This window comes from Hyperolius riggenbachi, chromosome 8 (assembly GCF_040937935.1).
Source record: "Hyperolius riggenbachi isolate aHypRig1 chromosome 8, aHypRig1.pri, whole genome shotgun sequence".
Taxonomy (NCBI): domain Eukaryota; kingdom Metazoa; phylum Chordata; class Amphibia; order Anura; family Hyperoliidae; genus Hyperolius; species Hyperolius riggenbachi.
The window spans coordinates 251,707,673-251,734,623 of record NC_090653.1 but is presented as its reverse complement, the minus strand read 5'-3'; the positions used below and the strand labels follow the sequence as shown (position 1 = coordinate 251,734,623).

Here is a 26,951-nt window from a genome sequence, read left to right as displayed (position 1 = left end):
ACATCTTTAGTGGCAGGTGCAGCTCTAGGGAATGTTTCTTTCTGAGAGCTCAAAAGCCAGTACAAATTATACCTGGTCTCCCAGAATGCTATTTACTTTTTCAGGGGGGGGGGGGGTTCCACATATCTGCCAAGGGTAATCATCGCTGGGAGGGCGGGGCTACATGCCAACATACAGCAATAAATATTCGTTATAAAAGGGAGTTATTCTGACGCTGAAACCAGGGGGGGGGGGGGGGGGGGGGGGGGGATGGTGCTGCTGAATGCTTGACCACAAGAAAATGTTGCTGTGGCCCCATCAGGTTGTGAGTATTCAGCTTCAGAGTTGAGTATTGGGGGGGAAGGTACAGAGCCAGGCTAGAGAGGAGGGAGGTGAGAAAACAAAGGTAATATTAATAATTGACCCTAATTGTTATAAGAATGGGTTTAGTTTGGATTTAAAGAACACCTAAAGTGAGAGGGATATGGAGGCTGCCATGTTTAATTCCTTTAAAAAAATACCCATTGTCTTGTATACCGGTCTGTTTCTTTGGTCTCAGTAGTGTCTGAATAACACTGGAAACAAGAATGCAGCTAATATAGTAAGACTTCAGGCAGAAAAATCTGATCTGCTGCATGCTTGTTCAGGGTCTGTGGCTAAAAGTATCAGAGGCAGATGATCAGCAGGACAGCCAGGCAATGTGCATTGTTTAAAAGGAAGTAAATATGGCAGCCGCCATACCCCTTTTGCTTCAGGCACCCTTTATGCTAGGTACACACGATGCGTTTTTTCGGTCGATTTTCCGTTCAATCGACTTTTAATTCAATTTCCTGCTCGATTCTCTTATCTTTTCTTATCTGTTTCCATTCACTTCTATGAGAAATTGACCAGAAAAACGATGGAAAATAATATCGGACATGTCGGAAATTATCTATCGACCCATCTATCTAACGAAAAGGGGGGTGCGTACTTAGCATAAAGGATATTTCCAGTGAGTTGATCTAAGGGACGTTTGGAACCTGATCCACAGGCCATGTGACCAGCATTTTACCATCAACCAACTTACAAAAAGGGTCTTGGTCACCTGACTTATGCATGTGGGGGTGGGTTATGACATTGAAAACTGCCCATACGCTTTAGTCATAATGTACACGGTGCAATAAACTCAAACGCACCAATCACAGTTCCTCTTTTGAGAGGTGTGACCGCAGTACCCTGAAATCCGGTTGGTTGCTGAGCGTCACCACAGTGGGTAAACTACCAAGGCTCTCTGAAGTGGTTTATTATGAGCCTGTATGTGTTCAGTATGAGGTAGCAGTGGAAAACAGCAGTGGAACATTAAATATAGGAGAGTGGAGACACACCTCAGTGTTGACAGTGAAGAGCTTAGGCTTACACTGCTCCTCTGTGGCGTTGTAGCCGTTGGTGTACGTGAAATGCTCTGTGCTGGTCGAGTTGTTCAGGGGACAGGGGATCACAGACTTCTTGTAAATAACCTGCAGAGTAGATAATAATGTTCAGTATTAAGCAGAAAGAAAGCTGCTCGCTGTGCTCAGGCAGGTCTATAGCCAGCTAGAAGGGACACAGAGCAGAGCTGTATACTAAATACAACAACTTATTTAGTGCTGATTATTTTCGTACTTTGTGTTCAGCTCCAGCTGTAAGGCCTGGAACCCACTGAAATCAGCAAACGCAAAACGCAACCGCTAGCGTTTTGTCTGAGCGGTTTGCAAGCGGATTCATGCGCGTTTTTGGTCGTGTTTTGCAACATTGTATTTTTTTGCCCAGCGGGTGCGTAGCGTTTTGCGTTTTGCGTTTTTATCCTGATTGGTCCTGTGAATTATTTTTTATTTTGTTACAGTGTGCTGAACCGCAAAACGCTAGCAAAACCGCTCAGTTTAGGTTTTGCTGAGCGTTTCTGCTAGCGTTTCAATACTTTACATTGAAGCGCTAACGCTCCCAAAATGCTGCAGGTCCTGCGTTTGCGTTTCTGGGAAACGCAAACGCTCCTGTGGAAGTTGCCCCATCCATTAACATTAGCCCAGCGTTTTGGCAAACTGCTAGCGTATCGCAGTGCTGCCAAAACGCTGCCAAAAGCGCTCCTGTGGGTTCCAGCCCTAATAACTGAATGTCATCAGAATCCTTCCTCAACCTCCCTGGCGTTATGCAGTTTCAGAGGCTGCGTCCGCGGGAGGATTTTTTAAAATAAAATGTAATTTATATGCTTTAGCTAGCACTGCGCTAGCTAACAATGTGCCCCAAGCCCTGCCGCACCTCTCTGATCCCCCCGATCACCGTCGGCAATATTTACCCCTCCGCGATCCCGAGAGAGCCGCAGCTTCTCCATTCAGCTTCACTCGGCGACGATCGGACATGACGTCTGACGTCATCAACGTCATGCGCAGTCCCGATCCTCCCCATAGCGAAGCTGGGAGCTGATTGAGAGGCTGTGCCATCGCGGCATCCCTGGGGGGTACGTATTAAGGCGGACGATCGGGGGGGGGGGATTGGGGGAGAGCGGAGGGACTTGGGGGCATAGTTAGCTCGCCAAGTGCTAGCTTAAGCGTTGAAGTCACATTTTATTAAAAACAATCCTCCCGGGGCAATGTGATCCTCTCCGGCAGCTAGCACCCTCCCCCAGCATCTTATAAAAGAGTCAAATGAAAATCAGAGAAAACTGATTTCTTATAGCAGTGAAATCAAGATAAGGAGAGGTACTGGTAGCTTTTATAAGCTCAGTGGAGAAGGGATGGGAAGGGTTACATTCTATATTACACACTGAACAGGGAGGAATGACAGCTGCAGTGCTGGTCACAGATAGGGATGATCGGAAAGAGCAAATTCCGTTCCGCCGGAAATCATGGATTCCGTCAATGTTAAGTTCCGTCGCTATCAAAATTCCGCCGGATTTGTACGAAATTCCGTGGAATTCTGGATTCAGTTGGAAAAATTGAAAAAACTCACTAAAGTAACCTTGTTTATCCTATATGGTGGTCCATAGTCCCTATTAACTATTCCCTTAGTCCTTTTCTCATTCCTCCCCTCCTCCCTTCCGCCCCTCCTCCCTTCCTCCCTTGGATTGATCATAATGGTACATGCTAGGCTGGCTTCAGCATGTAGTGTTGATGGTATAGTGGTTAAGTGAGTTACCTACCACACACTGAGACCTGGGTTAAATTCCCAGCCCAGCCTGGGTTCAATTCCCAGCCAATGTGAGTTGGCTTTTGACATGCTACAAATCCTTAAGCAAGCTAATTTTTCTCTTGGATTGATCATAATGGTACATGCTAGGCTGGCTTCAGCATGTAGTGTTGGTGGTATAGTGGTTACCTACCACACACTGAGACCTGGGTTCAATTCCCAGCCCAGCCTGGGTTCAATTCCCAGCCACAGTATGTAAGCTGGCTTTTGAAATACTACAATCCCTGGAAGATGAGACCCTCCTCCCTCTGGGTGGAGGGAATAGGGAGAAACGGAGGAGGGAGGGAGGGAGGAAGGGAGAAAATAGGTGAGGAAATAAATTTGAATTCCCTAAAATTCTGCGGAATTCCGTTTTAGAGCTATAGCAATTCCGTTCCGACCGCCGGAATCAGAATTGGCCCAATTCTGGCCGGACTCGCGGAATTTAGAATTCCGCGCAATCCAGCGATCATCCCTAGTCACAGAGCGTTAATTTCTTTCAGCAGAGGGAGGAAGTAGGCAAGGTCACACGATCTGTTCTGTGCTGGAGAAAGAACTCCCACTCTGCTGGCGAGAAGTAACTTCATGAGCCAGCCATCAAGTATTTTAAATATGTTTACTACCAAATCTATAGATGTGCAATACAAAGAAAAAAGTGCATTGTTAACCACTTATATAAAAATCGACAGTATATCTGTTCCCACTCCAGGGACGTAGATGTATATATATAGATATATATGTCTCCCTCCGCTGTGCGAGCTCCTGCTTGCTCCTGCGCAGGTTCTCATGCCACCCGTTAGTAGACAGATCAGTGAAAAGGAACTCAGTTCCCATTCTCCGATCTAAGTGCCTGTGATTAATGATCACCGGCATCAATGAGATGCCGTGGTCATTGACAAAATGAAAGAAAAAATACACACATTATTTAAATACATACACGCATTGCTAACAGTACGCACAGGAAGATAAAGTGGGGGGGGCATCTAGTGGCTAAATAGTAAAAATACACCGTAATACATAACATTTAATAAAAATACATCAAATACTCCATAAATTAACCCCTTATCACCCCTCCCATAGATACCTAATTAAAACACTTGTATAGATTTTTTTTTTTTAAGTGACATTTGAAGCAAAAAAATTACCTTAGGGATTCAACTTTTTTAATAGGTATTTCATGAGGATATTTTACTGTTATTTTTGAAAATAAGGGCTTGTACTTTGTGATGGATGCAAAACGGTAAAAATACACCTTTATTTCCAAATAAGATACATTGTACTAGGGACGTAGTTTAAACGTTGTAATAATCGGGACAAATGTGAAAGTAAAATGCATGGGTTTTATCCACAACAGCACATTTTTTTTTTAAAACTAAAATGGCCGAAAATTGAGAAATAATGAATTTTTGTAATTTTTTTTTCTCTTATTACTCCCCTTAAAATGCATTTAGAATAAAATAATTCTTAAAAAAAATGTACCACCCAAAGAAAGCCTAATCGGTGGCTAAAAAAAAAACAAGATATACCGGTAGATCAGTTTGTTGTGTAGTGATAAAGTTATTTGGGAATGAAAAGGAGGAGCGATGAAATGTGACAGTTGCTCTGGTCCATAAGAGGAAAACCCCCTCAGTGGTGAAGTGGTTAATCAACACAAATTTACTGCCAATGAGTATTAAAAAAAATGGCTGAACTAGGGCTCTAAACAATGACCAGAGCAGTGCAAACCTAGGGGCTTAAAGCCTGTAAATAATGAAGGTGCTACTTATTGGAGGTTGCAAGAATCTTGACTAGATCACACATTTAGGACAGCTAGTAGGCAGATAGACGTATAATAAGAGACCTTCTGGTGATGTCAGTGGGTAGCACTAGAGGCATACATGTAATTAAGGTGCCAGGAAATTTGGGCCTAGGGCAAAGCAAAAAAAGTCTCACCCTGCTCCTGCAGAAGACCTGGCAGCATTAACCACCACAGCCTTACAGGGTCACTAAAAATGATGAGTGTGAACCCATTTTTTTTTTTTTTAAATGAAAGTAAAAGTGTCAGCTGCAACCTAGATTGGCCTGACTGGCTCCTGAATTCTACAGAGGAAGGGCAGGAGAGGTAATGGCTATAAAGAGATGCAGCAGATATAAAGTGTGCTAACTTCATTGGCTTGGGGTTGTAAACCAACTCTAAAAATACCAGGCACACATTGCAATGAAGCAATAAGTTGCAGTGTGATCACGATGAAAGGTTTCAGCTTACCGCACATAAGAAGAAAACCATGCAGGTGAGGGAAAAGCCACTCGTATAACCCAGATAACCTGATAATAAAAGAAAAGGAGTTATATCAACATCTGACTTCTCTCCCTACAGTCCCCTTTCTTCAAACACAAACAGCCTCATCCAATGTGGTTTACCAAAGTTTCAGGTCATTGAAGTACAGAAGGGACCAAACAAATCCAGCCTGGATTCAACAGAAATTCTTATTAGGTTGCAAAAAGTTGTTACTGGCACCTGGATCATATTAGACCATAGGAAGGATTAGTAAAAGGTCAGTTAATTGTCAGTTGTGTGATATTAGTTGTGCACACACAAGTAGTAATAAATACTTTTTTTTAAAGTACACCTGAGATAAATTGAAGCAAAGGAGTTTTACTTACCTTTGGCTTCCTCCAGCCCCCCTGCAGTGCATCTGCTCCCTCAATGTCCTTATGGTCCCCTCCGTTGTGCCCCTGTAAAGTCCACGATCCAGCTGGGTTGCCGGCCACTGCACATGCACCCTTCTGTGCCTCCCTTACTGCGCTCCCATAGCAGTGAGTGGTCTGTGTAAGCTCAGTTACAACATAGACAGTGCATGGAACTCTCCCAGCTGCAGAGTGCAATCTGGGGGAGGGGTGAATAGCACACAGCTGGGACCGCACATGCTCAGTACTCCATGATGCAACTAAGTCACAGACTTCACGGGGTGACAGCAGCACCAAAACCGAGGGGACCGGGTGGGTCAGCGTGGGAGCTAACAAACCACAGGGGGCTGGAGGAAGCCCCAGGTACGTAGACAAGACACATAACATTTACATCACGCTTTTCTACTGGTGGACTCAAAGTGCTGCAGCCACTAGGGCGCATTCAGTAGGTGGCAGCAGTAGTGTTATGGAGTCTTGCCCAAGGTCTCCTCACAGAATAGATGCTGGCTTACTTTACAGGAAAAGCCGAGATTCAAACCCTGGCCTCCTGTGTCAGAGGCAGAGGCCTTAAAGAGAGCCCGAGGTGGGCTCAAAAAAAAAAAGTAGGCTACCTGTTCCGCAGGGCTGAACGGATCAGGTAGCCGCAAAAACGCAGCTCCCCACCACTCCTGTGGGCCGCAATGGCCCACTTTCACTTGCGTGACCCAACGGCAGCTCAGGGAATCCTGTAGGAACGTCCTTGGTGGGTGCTTTAACCACTTAACGACCGCCTAACGCCGATAGGCGTCGGCGGGTCGTTAGTGGTTTCCCATGGAAACGGCCGCTCGATGGAGCGGCCTTTCCATGCTAGTTCACGGAGGGTGTCTCCGTGAACAGTGTGCGAGCCGCCGATCGCGGCTCGCACGCGTAATGTAAACACGCGGGGAAGAAATCCCCGCTGTTTACATCATACGGCGCTGCTGCGCAGCAGCGCCGTAAAGGAGGTCGGCGATCCCCGGCCTCTGATTGGCCGGGGATCGCCGCATTCTGATAGGCTGAAGCCTATACTACACGGCGCAGGACGGATATCCGTCCTGCGCAGCCCACAAGCCACGGGAGAGGTAGGGAAGTAGAGGGAGGGCGGAAATCGCTGCGGAGGGGGGCTTTGAGGAGCCCCCCCCCCCCCCCCGCTGAACCATAATAGCCGGCGGAGATCAGACCCCCCCTGCAGGACATCCCCCTAGTGGGGAAAAAAGGGGGGAAGTCTGGTCGCCCTGGCTCAATTACGATCTGTGCTGTGGGCTGTAGAGTCCACTCAGCACAGAAAGCTGAAAGTGAGCCCGGTCCTTAAGTGGTTAAACAAGGAATTCCTTTCCCCTATGTTTATTGGGGGGGGGGGGGGTCTCTTTAAGCAGTACACTATCCAGCCACTTAAAGTCCTTTCCTCCCATTCATCTCAAGTACACTTTAAATGGCAAGGATATTTTTACAATTTATTTATTTTTTTACGTTTTTGCTGTGCAATCATGTATTCACTAACCCTTCAGTAACCATGCTACCAATGCTAAGGTCTGATATGACTCAAGTGAGGACGAGTTATATAACACTAATCACAGATTGTACACTAAGTAAAGCACAAAAAACTGTACACCTAAAAAAGTCCACATAGCTTGTGTATTGTAGTTAGGAAGCCAAGTTGTGAACAGTGGTTATCGGACAAGGATTAGCAAGCAGCCATTTGCAGATGACACTAGGATGAACAACAAAACAAAACTAAAAAGATCCGGATACAGTGCATAGTACAAAATGTCACAGTGACACCTACAGGCTGGAGCCAAGAACACCAGATTTACATATAGCACAGGCTGTGCACCAGAAATAGCACCGAGCACACCCTGTGCACCAGATATAGCTTGTGTCTTGTAGTTAGAAAGCCAAGTTACCAACAGTGGTTTAGTCAAGGTTGCACAGGCAGCCATTAGCAGGATGAACAACAAGACAAGACTAAAAAGATTTGTATACAATGTTAAAAATGTAACAGTGACACCTACAGGCTGGAGTCAGGAACACCACATTCGCACTCACAGACTATACACCAGATACAACACACAGGACAGACTCCCCAGGATATAACCAATATATATTAAAATAATATACAGGCTAACGATCAGCAGCATATTTACACACAGCATGGAAACACAGGGCCTTGTTTATAAAGGTTCTTGAAGGAAGAACTTGCTGTGACTCATCACTCTACACAAGACACAGAACATTTATGGTATACTGCACTTCTCTCCTGGTGCGCTCAAAGCGCCAGCGCTGCAGCCACTTGGACGTGCTCTATAGGCAGTAGCGGTGTTAGGAAGTCTTGCCTAAGGTCTCCTACTGAATAGGTGATGGCTTCCTTTACAGGAAGAGCAGAGATTCCAACCCTGGTCTCCTGTGTCAGAGGCAGAGCCCTTAAAGAGACACTGAAGCGAAAAAAAAAAAATATGATACAGTGGCTTGCAAAAGTATTCGGCCCCCTTGAAGTTTTCCACATTTTGTCATATTACTGCCACAAACATGAATCAATTTTATTGGAATTTCACATGAAAGACCAACACAAAGTGGTGTACACGTGAGAAGTGGAACAAAAATCATACATGATTCCAAACATTTTTTACAAATAAATAACTGCAAAGTGGGGTGTGCATAATTATTCGGCCCCCTTTGATCTGAGTGCAGTCACTTGCCTATAGACATTGTCTGATGAGTGCTAATGACTAAATAGAGTGCACCTGTGTGTAATCTAATGTCAGTACAAATACAGCTGCTCTGTGAGGGCCTCAGAGGTTGTCTAAGAGAATATTGGGAGCAACAACACTGTGAAGTCCAAAGAACACACAAGACAGGTCAGGGATAAAGTTATTGAGAAATTTAAAGCAGGCTTAGGCTACAAAAAAGATTTCCAAAGCCTTGAACATCCCACGGAGCACTGTTCAAGCGATCATTCAGAAAAGGAAGGAGTATGGCACAACTGTAAACCTACCAAGACGAGGCCATCCACCTAAACTCACAGGCCGAACAAGGAGAGCGCTGATCAGAAATGCAGTCAAGAGGCCCATGGTGACTCTGGACGAGCTGCAGAGATCTACAGCTCAGGTGGGAGACTCTGTCCATAGGACAACTATTAGTCATGCACTGTACAAAGTTGGCCTTTATGGAAGAGTGGCAAGAAGAAAGGCATTGTTAACAGAAAGCATACGAAGTCCCGTTTGCAGTTTGCCAAAAGCCATGTGGGGGACACAGCAAACATGTGGAAGAAGGTGCTATGGTCAGATGAGACCAAAATGCAAAACGCTATGTGTGGCGTAAAACTAACACTGCACATCACTCTGAACACACCATCCCCACTGTCAAATATGGTGGTGGTGGCAGCATGCTCCGGGGGTGCATCTCTTCAGCAGGGACAGGGAAGCTGGTCAGAGTTGATGGGAAGATGGATGGAGCCAAATACAGGGCAAACTTGGAAGAAAACCTCTTGGAGACTGCAAAAGACTTGAGACTGGGGCAGAGTTTCACCTTCCAGAAGGACAATGTTCCTAAACATAAAGCCAGGGCAACAATGGAATGGTTTAAAACAAAACATATCTATGTGTTAGAATGGCCCAGTCAAAGTCCAGATCTAAATCCAATCGAGAATCTGTGTCAAGATCTGAAAACTGCTGTTCACAAACGCTGTCCATCTAATCTGACTGAGCTGGAGCTGTTTTGCAAAGAAGAATGGGCAAGGAGTTCAGTCTCTAGATGTGCAAAGCTGGTAGAGACATACCCTAAAAGACTGGCAGCTGTAATTGCAGCAAAAGGTGGTTCTACAAAGTATTGACTCAGGGGGCTGAATAATTACGCACACACCACTTTGCAGTTATTTATTTGTAAAAAATGTTTGGAATCATGTATGATTTTCGTTCCACTTCTCATGTGTACACCACTTTGTATTGGTCTTTCACGTGGAATTCCAATAAAATTGATGCATGTTTGTAGCAGTAATGTGACAAAATGTGGAAAACTTCAAGAAGGCCGAATACTTTTGCAAGCCACTGTATAATGATGTATATGTGTAGTACAGATAAGAAGTAAAACATTAGCAGCAGAGACATAAGTCTAATATTGCTTCCAGTACAGGAAGAGTTAAGAAACTCCAGTTGTTATCTATAAAAAAGAGCCATTGAGCTCCACAACTTTCAAAGTGGCAGAGAGCTCTGTCTTCTGAAGCTTATAACAAGCTTCAGAAGACAGAGCTCTCTGCCACTTTGAAAGTTGTGGAGCTCAATGGCTCTTTTTCATAGATAACAACTGGAGTTTCTTAACTCTTCCTCAACTGTCAGTCACTATATTTTCTTTTTCACTCCAGAGGACAATGTTCTGTAAAAGCATTTAGAATGGTGAGTGTTGTGTAAACTGCAAATATTAGAGAAGGATGCAATGTTATAAAAACACACTATATAACTGAAAATAAAAGTATGAGAATATTTTCTTTGCTACTAATGTTCTAGTAATTATCCGTACTACACAACCAATTCATTATATATATAAAAAAAAATCCACTTCAGTGTCTCTTTAAAGTGTACCCGGGGGTGATATGTAACATGAGATAAACATGTATGTACAGTACAAAACATATTAATAACCAGGCTGTTGTACTTGTTTTATTTTGCTGCCTGGAATAGGTAATTTATAATTGTTTATCCTATCAGCTTATTTTCACCTCTGGTTCACTTTAACCAGTACACTCTCCAGCCACTAGAACCAATAAGAATCATTTTTTACAATTCAGTCATCTGTTCCAGAATAATGACACCTGGGCGCATGTGCAATTCACTTTTTTCTCCTGAGTTTTCTCCTAGGAGATCATTTTTCATGTTCTATTTTGAATAACTTTTCAGCACTCTGCAATAGAAAAAGTCCCAAAAGGAATATGTGGAAAATAATTTAATAGGTGGATTTATCCAACAATTCCACAAACTGGTGAATTGAAGAAAGAACTGAGATTTCTTTTTGAGAGAGAAAAATTTGCAACATTGGCACATAAAACCAAATTTACTAGGCGCTTTTTCTCTAGATGGAGGAAATGCATTACATATTACTACACCAAACAGGAGATTGATATAATCATGGAACCGTTTATATACACGGAGTGGTACTGTGTGGAGCAGCCAGGGCCAGATTTACCATAAAGCACTGTAGGCACACGCCTACAGGCGCCTGATGATAGAGGGGTGGCTCACTCTCCTCCCCTAGTGCCTCCCTTGTGCCTTCCCTATGCAGAGTCCGGAGCAGAGCATAAATGAGAGGTTAGTCACCCTACTCTCGGCATTCCACTGACCAGATCTCTCTTCTTCAGTAGGGGCACCACTAGCTGGCTACCTAATGCTAAGGGACATCAATAGCTAGGGAGAAGTCAAAGCTGGGTCAGCCAGCACACTTGTGGTGCGGTTCAGTGGGGGTTTCTGGAGGGTGAGGTGTAGGGTGCCAGGACATCTGTGCCTATAGGCTCCTGTGATGTAAATCCTGGCCTGGGAGCAGCTGCGTGGCACGTTGGGGAAATTGGAATGTTCTCCTACTTAACTGAAAACTGGTGTGGGGGACAGTTCTTTGTCATCTCAAAATATGGCTGGTGAAGATAGGATGAATACTTTCAATTGTTATTGCCTAAATAGGGAATCTTATCTCCTTGCTGCCTATCCACTGACGTTTAAAGGGGAATTGGGGGATTGTTCTTTAGGGGTGGGGGGAAGGTTTGGGAAAAATGAGTTGGGCTGTTCTCACTGACTCTGATAGTGGTTGTCATAAAGATACATTGGCTATTGACTTTGCGATAAGAATGTCATGAGGATACAACCTTTTTTTTTAGCATTGAATATGTATATTCTGTTGTGGATTGTGATAACCAAGATGCTGTAAAGCTTTTGCCCTTCAATAAAGAATTGTTTAAAAAAAAAGTAGATGGAAAAGGCATTTTATTGACACGTTGTGGAAATATCACCTAGGAGAAAACTCAGGAGAAAAAGTGAATTGCCTACGGACCCTGGAGACTACCGGCCTCGTGCGTCCTTCCATCAGTCTGATAAACAAGGCCCGTTGTTGACTGGCTGTGATTGCGTTATTATTACACAAGTCTGGATGCAGTCATTGGATCGGGGGTCTTACCCAGATGTTTCATGAGAGCGAGGGGCAGGATGATGAGGATTGTGACTATGATGATGAGCACGTTACCGTTTAAATACCAATCCCTGTGGAGGAGAAGACACTCAGGCACTGGGAACGTGCAATGGCGTGTTGCTTTGTATGTGGGTGAACACACTTCACACAGCAGGCACACGGGCCCCTGGTAATCTTACCCGGTTTTCTCGGTCAGGCCCAGGAACGTCTGGATGACAAGCGGCAACTCATATTTGATGATGTATAAATAGCTGGACATGGCTGGAACAGAAGGCACAGAAGAGTTATATGATCATCTGTCATTCTAGAGATGACAATAGACTGACTTCTGATCTCTAATGCTGGAGAGAGTGAGATACACACCGCTGTTGGGACCGGTTCACACAGGCACTTATCTGCTAACCGATTTCCGTTCAAATGGAGCAGTTTACGTTCCCTTCAGTTGGTTCAGTTCCGTTTCCCCATCTCCTCCCCAGACCCCCATCACCAGAGTAGATTTTGCTGGCTATAACGGTCCATTTTATAGCCAGTGTGTACCACAGGATCCGTTTCTCACGGCCCCTAAAGCAGGGCTTCAGCATCTGTTCCACTGGGCTCCGCGGTCCGGAAAAATTGCTTCAGCACCAAACTTGCTGTCTGTCCAGCGAATCGTGCGGATAAGATCTGTTCAAACGGACCAATGTGAACGGATCCATTGTGTAACATTGGAGCCATTCGCATCTCTTACAGCTTGTCTTTGTCTAAATAATAATAATTCTTCCTATATTTTTATAGCGCTTTTCTCCTGTCTGACTCATAGTGCTTGTAAGGCAGCCACTAGAACACATTCTGTAGGCCGTAGCATTATTAGGGAGTCTTGCCCAGGAACTCCTAAACTGAGAAGGATATGGATGTTTCCTTTTAGGGCTCTTTCACACTAAGACGTTGCGTTTGATGCGACTTTAAGGCCGCACAGCATGCCCCTAACGCAGCGCATGTAGGTTATGAAATTGGACGTTATTTTGCACTGCGTTGTCTCTTGTTGCGCCGTTTTCGTTGCATACTGATGGAACGAAAATAGCGCATGCGTTACATTTAAAAAAAAACATTACTGAGCATGTGCAACACACATAATGCAGCAAACGTATTGCTAAACGCACAGCATGCAGCGCTTTCTAAATATTGCTACACGTTACACACAACGCAACGTGTGCACTGTGAATGTCGCACAGGCTTTGCATTGCTGTGCGTTAGTCTGCGTTGGAACATTTTCTAACGTGCGACTTTAACGTCACACTGTGAAAGAGGCCTTAACCTATTGCGGATCGCCGCAGTACAGATCTACGGCGGGCAGGGGCGCTGCAGTTCTAACCGGATGTAAACTTTACGTCCCATTGACCGCGCGCCCCTGCCCGTCTCAGCCGCTGTCCCCGCTCGGTCTGCGCGGAAATGTGCTGCCCTGCCGCCTCTATGACGGCAGAGCACTGTGAGCCGGGCAGGAGCCGTTCCCATTGGCTTACATGGAGTGACAGGGTCAGGAGCCAATGAAAGCTGCTCCTGACCGGCGCACAGCGCTCTGCCGTCATACCGACGGCAGAGAGAGCAGCCTGCGGCGGGGACAGAGCGGCGTGTTCGTCAGGAGCGGCGGATTTTAGCGGCGATTCGTCGGGAAGCGGCGGTTTACGGGACCAGCACCCTCCAGCCCCCTCTGGTCCTTTTTAAAAATCCCCCCGAATACTTGTGCAATGAATGTTTATGATAAGGTCCAGATCAGTGCGGGTCGTCCACTGAGTGGACAGCAAAGCGGTGTTCGGACCATTTTCGGGGCGATTCCGCCTCAATGGAAGGTATAGGAAAAAGGTAAAATACTCACAAAATCGCTTTGTGCAGTGATTGCGTTTGCGTTTTTAAGCATAAATACATTGTATTTATTCTTTTCCGAGTCAAAGAGTTCACTTCCTGACTTGCGTCGGAGTGAATAAAAAAAAACGCTCGGGAAAAGTGCGTAGAAATGCGCTTTGCACAAAAACGAATCACCACCCAAGTGCCGGGAGGAGAAGAAAAAACTCCTTCAAAAACGGCCAACTCTAGCAGAACGCAATGTGAACGAGGCCTGACTCATCCCCATAACAGTGCACCTGCTCTGGTGGGGCACGCCATGCGTCAGAGGGTGGAAGGGAGAAGGTCGCCACCCCTACCCACCCCATAGCCATCAGCCCCACCCCCTGCAATTACAGAGGCTGCTCTCCCCATGGATATGCCTTCATTTGGATCTGGATAATATAGAGCCTATGGAAAATACTGAAATTGCTTCTTCCACCCCCCCCCCCTTTATAACAGCATCCTTTCTCACATACGTTGTGGTTGCCTGTGTTTTTTGGCTCGGGATATTGCCAAAGTTACTGTTTTGAAAATATCTCTACTTATTCCCTCTCTGTCCTCTTTTCTAACACTAAGCCAAGTGCGCCCTACATGCACACTGTACATTAAGTCGCCATGTCCCTTGATCACAGAACTAATCTGATCTGAGGTCTGAGTGACGGGAAGTCATGGGGCAGGCATGTAGGTGTGGCAGAGGAGCAGGCATGACACCTATGGTGCTGTGGCGCCCATGGCAGGAGCCATGCCTGCACCCCTCTAGATATTCCTCTGCACTCACTGTTCTCTATCTCTAGCCTTAAAGGGATACTGTAGGGGGGGGTCGGGGGAAAATGAGTTGAACTTACCCGGGGCTTCTAATGGCCCCCCCGCAGACATCCTGTGCCCGCACAGCCACTCACCGATGTTCCGGTACCGCCTACGGTTCACTTCTGGAATTTCAGACTTTAAAGTCTGAAAACGACTCCGCCTGCGTCGCTGTGTCCTCAATCCCGCTGATGTCACCAGGAGCATACTGCGCAGGCCCAGTATGGTCTGTGTCTGCGCAGTACACTCCTGGTGACATCAGTGGGATTGAGGACATGCAATGCAGGCGCAGTGGTTTTCAGACTTTAAAGTCTGAAATTCCAGAAGTGAACCAGAGGCGGGGCCGGAGCATCGGGGAGTGGCTGTGCGGGCACAGGATGTCTGCGGGGGACCGTTAGAAGCCCCGGGTAAGTTCAACTCATTTTCCCCCAACCCCCCTACAGTATCCCTTTAACATATCCGCTTTATTTGGGGAATGCTTTCACGGAATCTGTACATCATTTGTGACTAGTTCTCTTTAAAACAAGATCAAAGGATGAACTGACTGGCTTCGCAGGTTTTTATGACTTTTCGTTTTCCACCCTGGCCTACCAGACTCTGCAAATGAGGAGGAGCCAGTGAAAGCTAAACACCTTTTTACAATAAGCAGTTAAACAGAATAACTCGGCACAGAGAAAGGAAAATATTGCTCACCGCCCACGTTGTGGATGGTTATGATGAGCGCTGCCAGGATCTTCCCCGCCGGCCCAAACGCTCTCATGCCAAGCTGTTCGTAGGCGCGTATACCTGAGCAGGACAGAGGAACAGAGGGAGACAGGGTCAGCTGGAGTGAGAAAGTGGGGGAGTGTAACTAGAAAGTAGAGAGAGTAAAGGGGGTGACAAGAGGAAGCAAGGGAGGGTTCTAGGAGGGGAATGCATGCCAGAAGAGAAATCAAGGGCTGGATCAGTGCTTTATGCTCCCTACAGCAACCCTCTTGCGCTGTCCCCATCCATGTGCAGCCCACCATTTTCAACAGCAAATGTCGCCTCCACCAATTACCGTATTTTTCGTCATATAAAGGAGACACACAGCGGGTGGAAGGGGGAGAGGAGGACAAACAGGGACAGAAGGAGACACACTGGGAACAGAAGGGGACGCACTGGGAACAGAAGGGGACACACTGGGGACAGAAGGGGACACAATTGGGGGGAGAACATCTACAAGATGCTCTTTTTCTATGAACGCACCAGATTTAGTATATATATTTATTTCCCCTGGCTTTTGCCCTCTAAACCTAAGAGCGTCTTATATTCTGGAGCATCTTATATGCCCCAAAATATGGTATCTTCCATATGCCGTTCCCCCTCCCTGGGCAGTCCAGCCTTCCTCTCAGGCTCCACCCACCCATCACACCACCCCGCCGAAAGCATTTGTATTACAATGCAGCAGTGTGCACTGACAGGGTCATATGTATAGCACCGCACGCAATGCGTGACGTACTCCTTGCTGGATGGTGCACTCGTTCTGGGGTGAGCCCGTTAATCTATGAGTATGTTTTTGAGAGGTAAGAGGAAATTGGTGCACTTGGAGGAAACCCACGCAAACAGAAGGAGAAACCCCATGCAGAAAGCGTCCAGTCCGGTTATCAAAACTGGAACAAATAATGGATTGCTTTGTGATAGGGGGTGGAGCTAATGATTTGCATGGTCACACCTACCATGCTGATGTCATGCATTGTGGGCCTTGCTTTTTTTTAACATGCAGAAGGGGTAACCTGCATTACTGTTTATTTTGTTTTGAGTCAATCTCATACTTTGAATGGGGAAAAAAAATTTCCTGTGACACCGTGGAGGCTTAAGGTGGCCACTAAACATCTAATTTCTAGCGAAAAATCATTAGAGCGATCAGAAATTCTGATCGGATTGGTTGTAGATAATCTCTGTTGATGGGCACAATCTTTTACAAACCATTATAAAAATAGTTGTCTGATTGGATTTTTCATCAAACCAAAATTTTGATTTTCTTGTTGGTTGTGATAGATGGGAAGCAAACATTGGTTTGTTGATGGTGTAGTGAACGATTTCACTTCCGATCAGAATTTCTGATCGCTCAAACGATTTGTCACTAGAAATTGGACAGTTAGTGGCCACCTTTAGCGGTGTCAGTCAGCATGCTGTAGCAGTGATGAGCGTGAGAAGAGGTAGAGGTAGGTGTGAGTGAGTGAGTGGAAGGGGTACAGAAGATATACAGAAATAAATTATTGGAACACTTACCCACAACACCTGAACACTTGAGGAGAAGGTGGATGGAGTAAGCAGACAAGAGAGCAATGCATATTAAAAGGATCCTACAGAGGAGACCAAAGACACACTTTAATGTGTAAAAAAGACATTTGCAACCTGCACTCACGGGGAAACTACAAGTCCCAGTATACCCTAATCAGCTTGTGGTGAACGTAAAACATGGAGATGTGGATGTATACACTGGGGAACATTAGGGATTCAGCCAACCTGAGCTGGAAATAAAAAAAAAATTCTGCTATATGGTGGGGAGGTAAATATATGCAGATTGTTTGGGATTTAAAAACCTAACTCCATAAATAAATGTTATCTAATTAATCCCACCGTCCCCTTTTTCAGATCAGCTAGCGCTTCCGTAGTTTTAGGGCAGTCTTTGGAAACACTCACGTCCTGAGTACATCCGAGGATAAGTGCATCCGTACTGCGCAGGCGGTGCATCCGTACTGCGCAGGCGCGAGCCCGGACTCACACGTGTGCGATACGGATAATCTAGTCTTTCAGAGGCTGACCGGAGGTTAGCTGATTGTGAAGGTGTAGCTGAGCACAGTGCAGGAACATCGGGCAGCACAGTGGAACGGGAAGGCTCTATAGTATACAGAGCCTTCCCTCTCCTTAGGGAAGTATCAAACCTGAAGTAAGTTTCCTCTCTTTAAGGTTCACTTTAAGAGTGGTAGGAGGGAACAATGCGGAAAGCCTGCCTCTTCCTGTCTGATAATTTAGCTTTAGCCTGAAGCAGGGCTGGTTCAAGTAACAATTGGGCCCTAGGGCAAAATTTGCCTGGGGGCCCCCCAACAGACACCCCCCCCCCCCGAACCAAAAAGCATCGTTAGAGGCCCTTTGTTGCAGCCAAATTTATTTCCCTCCTGGGCCCCTGAGCTGGCTGCTGACCCTCCCCCAGTCACCTCCCAACTTAACAGACTCTGCAGAGTCCCTGGGGAGCAACCGTTAAGATGGGGAGGGACAACTTGGGGGCCCCTACAGGCTCTGGGGCAATTGCCCATTTTTTCCTATGGTAGCTCCGGCCCTGGCCTGAAGTAACATTTTTCACAAAGTGATTATGGAGACTGCGGGAACAAGGAGAGGAATGGATATTGCACTGAGATATATGGCTCCAGCATGATCATATCTCTGTGCTTATCTTAGGTAGCTTTGCCTCGGGTCAGGTAACCTTTAAGGTGATTAGTATCCAGTATATTTTGCAGAACTGATAGGAGTGGCCTAGAATTCCCCTTTAGTTTTAAAGAGAGACTGAAGTCTTTCAAAATACCTGTTTTTATGCTGCAGGCCTCTTCATCATTATAACCCAAGCTGATTCGCTGCGGGGATGCAGAAGAACGAGATCTTCATCCCCGGGAAATAATTCCAGGACTTTCTAGGTCATGGATTTTGCTGCCCGGGGGAGGCAGAGCTTTGCTCTGTAGCTCTGCCTCCAGTACAGTCAATCTGCACCGATCGCCGCCTCTCCATGCCCCTCTCAGTGAAAGAAGACTGAGAGGGGCGGGGAAGAGGCGGAGATCAGTGGAGATTGACACGAGTAGAGGCAGAGCTACTGCACAAAGCTCTGCATCGACCCGGAAGGAGCCGCTAATCTTGCCCTGGAGATTTTGGGGGGATTAAGACCTTGTTCTGCCACATCCCTCGTGGGGCATCAGCTTGGGTTATAATGATGAAGAGGCCTGCAGCATAAAAACAGGCATTTTGAAAGGCTTCAGACTCTCTTTAAAAATAAATTCCATTTAATTTTAAGGAGAGGAAGTTGATGCTTACGCGCAGTGGGAATGTGAAACTTCACTTTTATTCCAACACGAGAAAACACAAAATCTACAATCTCCAGGCAGAGATCTCTACATACCATCTCACAGCGACTTCATCATGTTTACTGTAAAATGCTGCTTCTGCAAGTACAGTCCTCTCAGGGCTCTTTCACATTAGGGCAGATTTTTTGCGTTTCAACGCAACGGGTAAAGTTTGCGTTACCCAAGGTGAAATGAAAGTCCATAGACTTTCATTTTAGCTTTCACATATAACGCAGCCTTTTTGTGCGTTGCGTTACACTGCACCCAGGCGCAGTTTTTCGGCCGACGCTAGCTTTATGCGTTACAATGTTAGTCAATGTAAAACGCACACTATGTGCGTTTTTAATCCGTTAACGCAGGCAATCAGTCCCAGAATGCAACAGAGGAACAATGTAGAAAGTTGAAAACTAAAGAAAAAAAAATTACCTGCGTTTTCCTATGTGCTGTAACGCATTGAAAACGGATTAAAAACGCACACTCACTGCAGTGCAATGCATATCAAAACGCATTAAAACGCATACAACAAAACGTATGCTTTGAGCGTTTTCCAACGCGAGCTCTGATGTGAAAGAGCCCTCATACAAATCTGATCACATGGCCTGAAGCATCAGAGCTAAGGGAGTACATATACAACAGGTCCTGCCGGAGATGTTGCTTCAAGAGATGGGCTTCCGAGTAATTTCGAGTAGCAAATTACTCAGAATTTAAATGGTAATGAATCACTGATTAATCAGCTGTGAACGAGGGGGGGGGGGGGGTGTTAACTTTCCCAGAAGTCTGTGCGATAGTCTGCGCTCCATTGCGCATCATAGGAGAACAGTGAGTCGCGTTGCATGACTCGCTTCCCCCTTCAAGCCAGAAGGAGGCAGCGCGATAGTGAGCCGTGGAATGCGGCTCACCGTTCTCCTATGATGCGAGTGGAGTGCAGACTATTGTGCAGACTGGGAAAGTTAACCCCCCGTCACCCGCAGTCACAGCTGATTAATCAGCGATTCATTAGCATTTTAAGTCCGAGTAGCTTGCTACTCGGAATTACTCGGAAGCCCATCTTTGGTTGCTTCTACTGCTTGGATGGCATCATCCTGCTATTCAGACTGCAAGTGGGCGGGCCCAGACTGAGCTATCCGGGATGAATGTAGCGTATAACTGTAATACAGAGGTGTCACCAGGGTTGGTGTCACCTGGTGCGGAACTCATGTGGTCACCCCCTCTTACCCCATGAACCTCCAACCTCAACAGGTAGTAAGGTTGCTAGTTATAGGGGGATGTTAGGATGATGGCCTCTGAACTCTGTTACCAGCTCAATACGGAGCAGCCAGAAGGGAGAAGAGCAGGAGGGAGAAGTGCATCACGCACTATTCTGGTCTGTATTTCCATAGCCTACTGCACTCTTCCTTAGCCTGGAGCTTAGTGTCACCCCTCTGCTGGTGACACCTGGTGTGGTCTGCACCTACCGCACCCCCCTAGTGACGCCACTGCTGTGATAGTCTGCGGTGAAGGAAGTGGCCACTGTGGTCCTGATTGGGTACTTTAAATTGGCTTAACAAACAGCTTCTAGTTTTACACAGACAAAAACAAAGTCCTGCCACTAAGTGATACTTACATTTAGCGAAAAATGTGCTTGGAGTATAAAGGTGGACATACATTAGTCAATGGTGACCAGATCAACCATCAAATAGATTCCTCTCCTAACCGAATCTGATCAGAGAGGGATCTACTGCTGGCCAAACACTGCAGGAAGATTGCCAATAGATTTTTCAGCATGAAATCTATTTGAATTAGTTCTAGCGCCAACCACAGCATACATTTCTAGCAGATTTTAATGGGGTGATTGAAACGGTAGGATATTGATGGGAAAAAATGGGTGAGTATGGCCACCTTAAAGGACACATCCGAGCTATTAAAAAAAATGAAATCTACTTCCCCGGGGCTTCCTCCAGCCCCAAGCAGTTGATCTGTCCCACGCCGCACCTTCACTTTCTGCCACTGTCTCTTGGACTCGACAGCGCCTTGCCAGGCCATCCTCTACGCCTGCGCAGTACACCCCGACCACGTGGATATGATTAACAGAAGCACTCGCGCAGGCGCAGTAGAGGACAACCTCGCAAGGTCGTCCTCAGCACCGGGAGACAACGGCTGAGAGTGGAGCTGGGGCGTGGGACAGATCAGCTGCTAGGGGCTGGAGGAAGTCCCGGGTAAGTAGATTTTTTTTAATAGCTCGGACCTTTAAGCTTTAATGAGCTTTGTTACATGTTGGTATAAAAGGGAAATTATAGATTTCCCACTGAGTGCACAGGTATGTTTCCTTTCCCTGTAATGTGACACAGATATGCAAATGTTTACTAATAATTTCATCAAACAAAACAAAGAGATTACTTCACTAGCTGATGCCTCGTGTATTTATATGTGCAGTGACCATCCCTTTCCATTCTCATACCTGGTGAAGAACTTCAAAAGTTTACCATCTTAACCACTTAAGGACTGCAGTCATAAAACCCCTTAAGGACCAGAGCCTTTTTTTCCATTCGGACCACTGCAGCTTTCACGGTTTATTGCTCAGTCATACAACCTACCACCTAAATGAATTTTACCTCCTTTTCTTGTCACTAATACAGCTTTCTTTCGGTGCTATTTGATTGCTGCTGCGAGTTTTACTTTTTATTATATTCATCAAAAAAGACATGAATTTTGTCAAAAAAATGACCTTTTTAACTTTCTGTGCTGACATTTTTCAAATAAAGTAAAATTTCCTATACATTTGAGCGCGAAAGTTATTCTGCTACATGTCTTTGATAAAAAAAAAACATTGAGTGTATATTTATTGGATTGGGTAAAAGTTATAGCGTTTACAAACTATGGTGCCAAAAGTGAATTTTCCCATTTTCAAGCATCTCTGACTTTTCTGCGCACCTGTCAGGTTTCATGAGGGGCTAAAATTCCAGGATAGTACAAATACCCCCCCAAATGACCCCATTTTGGAAAGAAGACATCCCAAAGTATTCAGTGAGAGGCATGGTGAGTTCATAGAAGATTTTATTTTTTGTCACAAGTTAGCGGAAAATGACACTTTGTAACAAAACAAAAAAAAAAAAAAAGTTTCCATTTCTTCTAACTTGCGACAAAAAAAAATGAAATCTGCCACGGACTCACTATGCTCCTCTCTGAATACCTTGAAGTGTCTACTTTCCAAAATGGGGTCATTTGTGGGGTGTGTTCACTGTCCTAGCATTTTGGGGGGTGCCTAATTGTAAGCACCCCTGTAAAGCCTAAAGATGCTCATTGGACTTTGGGCCCCTTAGCGCAGTTAGGCTGCAAAAAAGTGCCACACATGTGGTATTGCCGTACTCCGGAGAAGTAGTATAATGTGTTTTGGGGTGTATTTTTACACATACCCATGCTGGGTGGGAGAAATATCTCCGTAAATGACAATTTTTTTATTTTTTTTACACACAATTGTCAATTTATAGAGATATTTCTCCCACTCAGCATGGGTATGTGGAAAAATACACCCCAAAACACATTATACTACTTCTCCTGAGTACGGCGATACCACATGTGTGGCACTTTTTTGCACCCTAACTGCGCTAAGGGGCCCAAAGTCCAATGAGTACCTTTAGGATTTCACAGGTCATTTTGAGAAATTTCGTTTCAAGACTGCTCCTCACGGTTTAGGGCCCCTAAAATGCCAGGACAGTATAGGAATCCCACAAATTACCCCATTTTAGAAAGAAGACACCCCAAGGTATTCCGTTAGGAGTATGGTGAGTTCATAGAAGATTTTTTTTTTTTGTCACAAGTTAGCGGAAATTGATTTTAATAGTTTTTTTTCACAAAGTGTCATTTTCCGCTAACTTGTGACAAAAATAAAATCTTCTATGAACTCACCATACTCCTAACGGAATACCTTGGGGTGTCTTCTTTCTAAAATGGGGTCATTTGTGGGGTTCCTATACTGCCCTGGCATTTTAGGGGCCCTAAACCGTGAGGAGTAGTCTTGAAACCAAAATGTCGCAAAATGACCTGTGAAATCCTAAAGGTACTCATTGGACTTTGGGCCCCTTAGCGCACTTAGGGTGCAAAAAAGTGCCACACATGTGGTACCGCCGTACTCAGGAGAAGTAGTATAATGTGTTTTGGGGTGTATTTTTACACATACAGATGCTAGGTGGGAGAAATATCTCTGTAAATGACAATTGATTTTTTTTACACACAATTGTCCATTTACAGAGAGATTTCTCCCACCCAGCATGGGTATGTATAAAAATACACCACAAAACACATTATACTACTTCTTCTGAGTACGGCGATACCACATGTGTGACACTTTTTTGCAACCTAGGTGCGCTAAGGGGCCTAACGTCCTATTCACAGGTCATTTTGAGGCATTTGGATTCTAGACTACTCCTCACGGTTTAGGGCCCCTAAAATGCCAGGGCAGTATAGGAACCCCACAAGTGACCCCATTTTAGAAAGAAGACACCCCAAGGTATTCCGTTAGGAGTATGGTGAGTTCATAGAAGATTTTTTTTTTGTCACAAGTTAGCGGAAAATGACACTTTGTGAAAAAAAAAACCAATACATATCAATTTCCGCTAACTTGTGACAAAAAATAAAATCTTCTATGAACTCACCATACTCCTAACGGAATACCTTGGGGTGTCTTCTTTCTAGAATGGGGTCACTTGTGGGGTTCCTATACTGCCATGGCATTTTAGGGGCCCTAAACCGTGAGGAGTAGTCTTGAACTCAAATGTCTCAAAATGACCTGTGAAATCCTAAAGGTACTCATTGGACTTTGGGCCCCTTAGCACAGTTAGGCTGCAAAAAAGTGTCACACATGTGGTATCGCCGTACTCAGAAGAAGTAGTATAATGTGTTTTGTGGTGTATTTTTACATATAACCATGCTGGGTGGGAGAAATATCTCTGTAAATGACACATTTTTGATTTTTTTTTACACACAATTGTCCATTTACAGAGAGATTTCTCCCACCCAGCATGGGTATGTGTAAAAATACACCACAAAACACATTATACTACATCTCCTGAGTATGGCGATACTACATGTGTGACCCTTTTTTGCAGCCTAGGTGCGCTAAGGGGCCCAACGTCCTATTCACAGGTCATTTTGAGGCATTTGTTTTCTAGACTACTCCCCACGGTTTAGGGCCCCTAAAATGCCAGGGCAGTATAGGAACCCCACAAGTGACCCCATTTTAGAAAGAAGACACCCCAAGGTATTCCGTTAGGGGTATGATGAGTTCATAGAACATTTTATTTTTTGTCACAAGTTAGTGAAAAATGACACTTTGTGAAAAAAACAATAAAAATCCAATTTCCGCTAACTTTTGACAAAAAATAAAATCTTCTATGAACTCATCATACACCTAACAGAATACCTTGGGGTGTCTTCTTTCTAAAATGGGGTCACTTGTGGGGTTCCTATACTGCCCTGGCATTTTACGGGCCCAAAACTGTGAGTAGTCTGGAAACCAAATTTCTCAAAATGACTGTTCAGGGGTATAAGTATCTGCAAATTTTGATGACAGGTGGTCTATGAGGGGGCAAATTTTGTGGAAACGGTCATAAGCAGGGTGGCCTCTTAGATGACAGGATGTATTGGGCCTGATCTGATGGATAGGAGTGCTAGGGGGGTGACAGGAGGTGATTGATGGGTGTCTCAGGGGTCGGTTAGAGGGGAAAATAGATGCAATCAATGCACTGGGGAGGTGATTGGAAGGGGGTCTGAGGGGGATCTGAGGGTTTGGCCGAGTGATCAGGAGCCCACACGGGGCAAATTAGGGCCTGAACTGATGGGTAGGTGTGCTAGGGGGTGACAGGAGGTGATTTATGGGTGTCTCAAGGTGTGATTAGAGGGGGGAAATAGATGCAAGCAATGCACTAGCGAGGTGATCAGGGCTGGGGTCTGAGGGCGTTCTGAGGTGTGGGCGGGTGATTGGGTGCCCGCAAGGGGCAGATTAGGGTCTAATCTGATGGGTAACAGTGACAGGTGGTGATAGGGGGTGATTGATGGGTAATTAGTGGGTGTTTAGAGGAGAGAAGAGATGTAAACACTGCACTTGGGAGGTGATCTGATGTCGGATCTGCGGGCGATCTATTGGTGTGGGTGGGTGATCAGATTGCCCGCAAGGGGCAGGTTAGGGGCTGATTGATGGGTGGCAGTGACAGGGGGTGATTGATGGGTGGCAGTGACAGGGGGTGATTGATGGGTGATTGACAGGTGATCAGTGGGTTATTACAGGGAATAACAGATGTAAATATTGCACTGGCGAATTGATAAGGGGGGGTCTGAGGGCAATCTGAGTGTGTGGGCGGGTGATTGGGTGCCCGCAAGGGGCAGATTAGGGTCTAATCTGATGGGTAACAGTGACAGGTGGTGATAGGGGGTGATTGATGGGTAATTAGTGGGTGTTTAGAGGAGAGAATAGATGTAAACACTGCGCTTGGGAGGTGATCTGATGTCGGATCTGCGGGCGATCTATTGGTGTGGGTGGGTGATCAAATTGCCCGCAAGGGGCAGGTTAGGGGCTGATTGATGGGTGGCAGTGACAGGGGGTGATTGATGGGTGGCAGTGACAGGGGGTGATTGACAGGTGATCAGTGGGTTATTACAGGGAAGAACGGATGTAAATAATGCACTGGCGAATCGATAAGGGGGGGTTTGAGGGCAATCTGAGCGTGTGGGCGGGTGATTGGGTGCCCGCAAGGGTCTCATCTGATGGGTAACAGTGACAGGTGGTGATAGGGGGTGATTGATGGGTGATTGATGGGTAATTAGTGGGTGTTTAGAGGAGAGAATAGATGTAAACGATGGATTTGGGAGGTGATCTGATGTCGGATCTGCGGGCGATCTATTGGTGTGGGTGGGTGATCAGATTGCCCGCAAGGGGCGGGTTGGGGGCTGATTGATGGGTGGCAGTGACAGGGGTGATTGACGGGTGATTGACAGGTGATTGACAGGTGATCAGGGGGGATAGATGCATACAGTACACAGGGGGGGGGGGGGTCTGGGGAGAATCTGAGGGGTGGGGGGGTGATCAGGAGGGAGCAGGGGGCAGTTTAGGGACTAAAAAAAAAAATAGCGTTGACAGATAGTGACAGGGAGTGATTGATGGGTGATTAGGGGGGTGATTGTGTGCAAACGGTGGTCTGGGGGGTGGGCAGGGGGGGGGGTCTGAGGGGTACTGTGGGCGATCAGGGGGCAGGGGGGGGCAGATCAGTGTGTTTGGGTGCAGACTAGGGTGGCTGCAGCCTGCCCTGGTGGTCCCTCGGACACTGGGACCACCAGGGCAGGAGGCAGCCTGTATAATACACTTTGTAAACATTACAAAGCGTATTATACGCTTCCTATCGTCGGGTTAACAACCCACCGGCGCTTCCGATTGGCCGGCGGGTTGACGTCACGGGTGGGCGGAGCCTATTGCCGGCGGATGCGCGCGCATCCCAGCGTGCGATCCCCGGCCAAAGAGTGCCCCAGGACCTGACGCTATCCTGCGTTACGTGGTCCTGGGGCTGCCACTTTGCCGCCGCCAATATGAAGTAGGCGGTCGGCAAGTGGTTAAAACAGAAGCTATTTGAAATTATCCAGGTTAGAGTGAGCATATGATCTCCTACAATGCATCACCGCTGAATATGCAAATCCTCATGTGTTGTCTTTGTAAGCTAACCACACCTCCAGATCCGCTGGAATGCACTTGTTAACCACTTGAGTACCAGCACCCTCTGCCCCCTTAAGGACCAGAGGGTGCTGGTACAGTAAACCGCCGCTTCCTGACGATTTGCCGCTAAAATCCGCCGCTCACTTCGCTCTGTCCCCGCCGCGGGCTGATCTCTCTGCCGTCGCTATGACGGCAGAGCGCTGTGCGCCGGTCAGGAGCCGCTTTCATTGGCTCCTGACCCTGTCACTCCATGTAAGCCAATGGGAACGGCTTACATGAATGACAGGGCCAGGAGCCAATGAAAACGACTCCTGCCCGGCTCACAGTGCTCTGCCGTCATAGAGGGGGCAGGGCAGCTGAATGCGGCGGTGACAGACCGGCAGACGGGCGGGGGCGCGCAGTGAATGGGACGTAGAGTTTACGTCCAGTCAGAACCGCAGCGCCCCCTACCAGCCGTAGAGTTCAACTACGCCGGTCCGCAGGTAGTTAATATTACTGAGCCATAATAATCCAACATGCATACA

General features: G+C 46.2%; 2 protein-coding genes across 15 annotated transcripts in view; one reads left to right on the top strand and one right to left on the bottom strand.

The window, feature by feature from the left end:
- The window catches only part of LOC137527742 (myosin-1B-like), a 469,182-nt gene that overhangs the window by 114,778 nt on the left and 327,453 nt on the right, over positions 1-26,951 (top strand). Inside the window, exon 1 of one of the 12 annotated variants that reach the window (XM_068248592.1) lies at positions 5,536-5,693. The exons of the other annotated variants lie outside the window; for them this stretch is intronic. The gene's annotated coding sequence lies outside the window, so the exon portion shown is untranslated. Of the gene's footprint in view, positions 1-5,535; positions 5,694-26,951 lie in introns of those variants that run through there. 12 annotated transcript variants of the gene reach the window in all.
- Positions 1-26,951, bottom strand: part of SLC38A5 (solute carrier family 38 member 5) — a 152,845-nt gene that overhangs the window by 14,063 nt on the left and 111,831 nt on the right. For all 3 annotated transcript variants that reach the window (XM_068248600.1, XM_068248601.1, XM_068248599.1), the window contains exons 6-11: positions 16,927-17,000; positions 15,367-15,459; positions 12,189-12,270; positions 11,998-12,080; positions 5,405-5,463; positions 1,344-1,475 (exon numbers count right to left, since the gene is read on the bottom strand). In XM_068248600.1, coding sequence (XP_068104701.1) covers positions 1,344-1,475; positions 5,405-5,463; positions 11,998-12,080; positions 12,189-12,270; positions 15,367-15,459; positions 16,927-17,000 — 523 coding nt within the window. The remainder of the gene's footprint in view (positions 1-1,343; positions 1,476-5,404; positions 5,464-11,997; positions 12,081-12,188; positions 12,271-15,366; positions 15,460-16,926; positions 17,001-26,951) is intronic.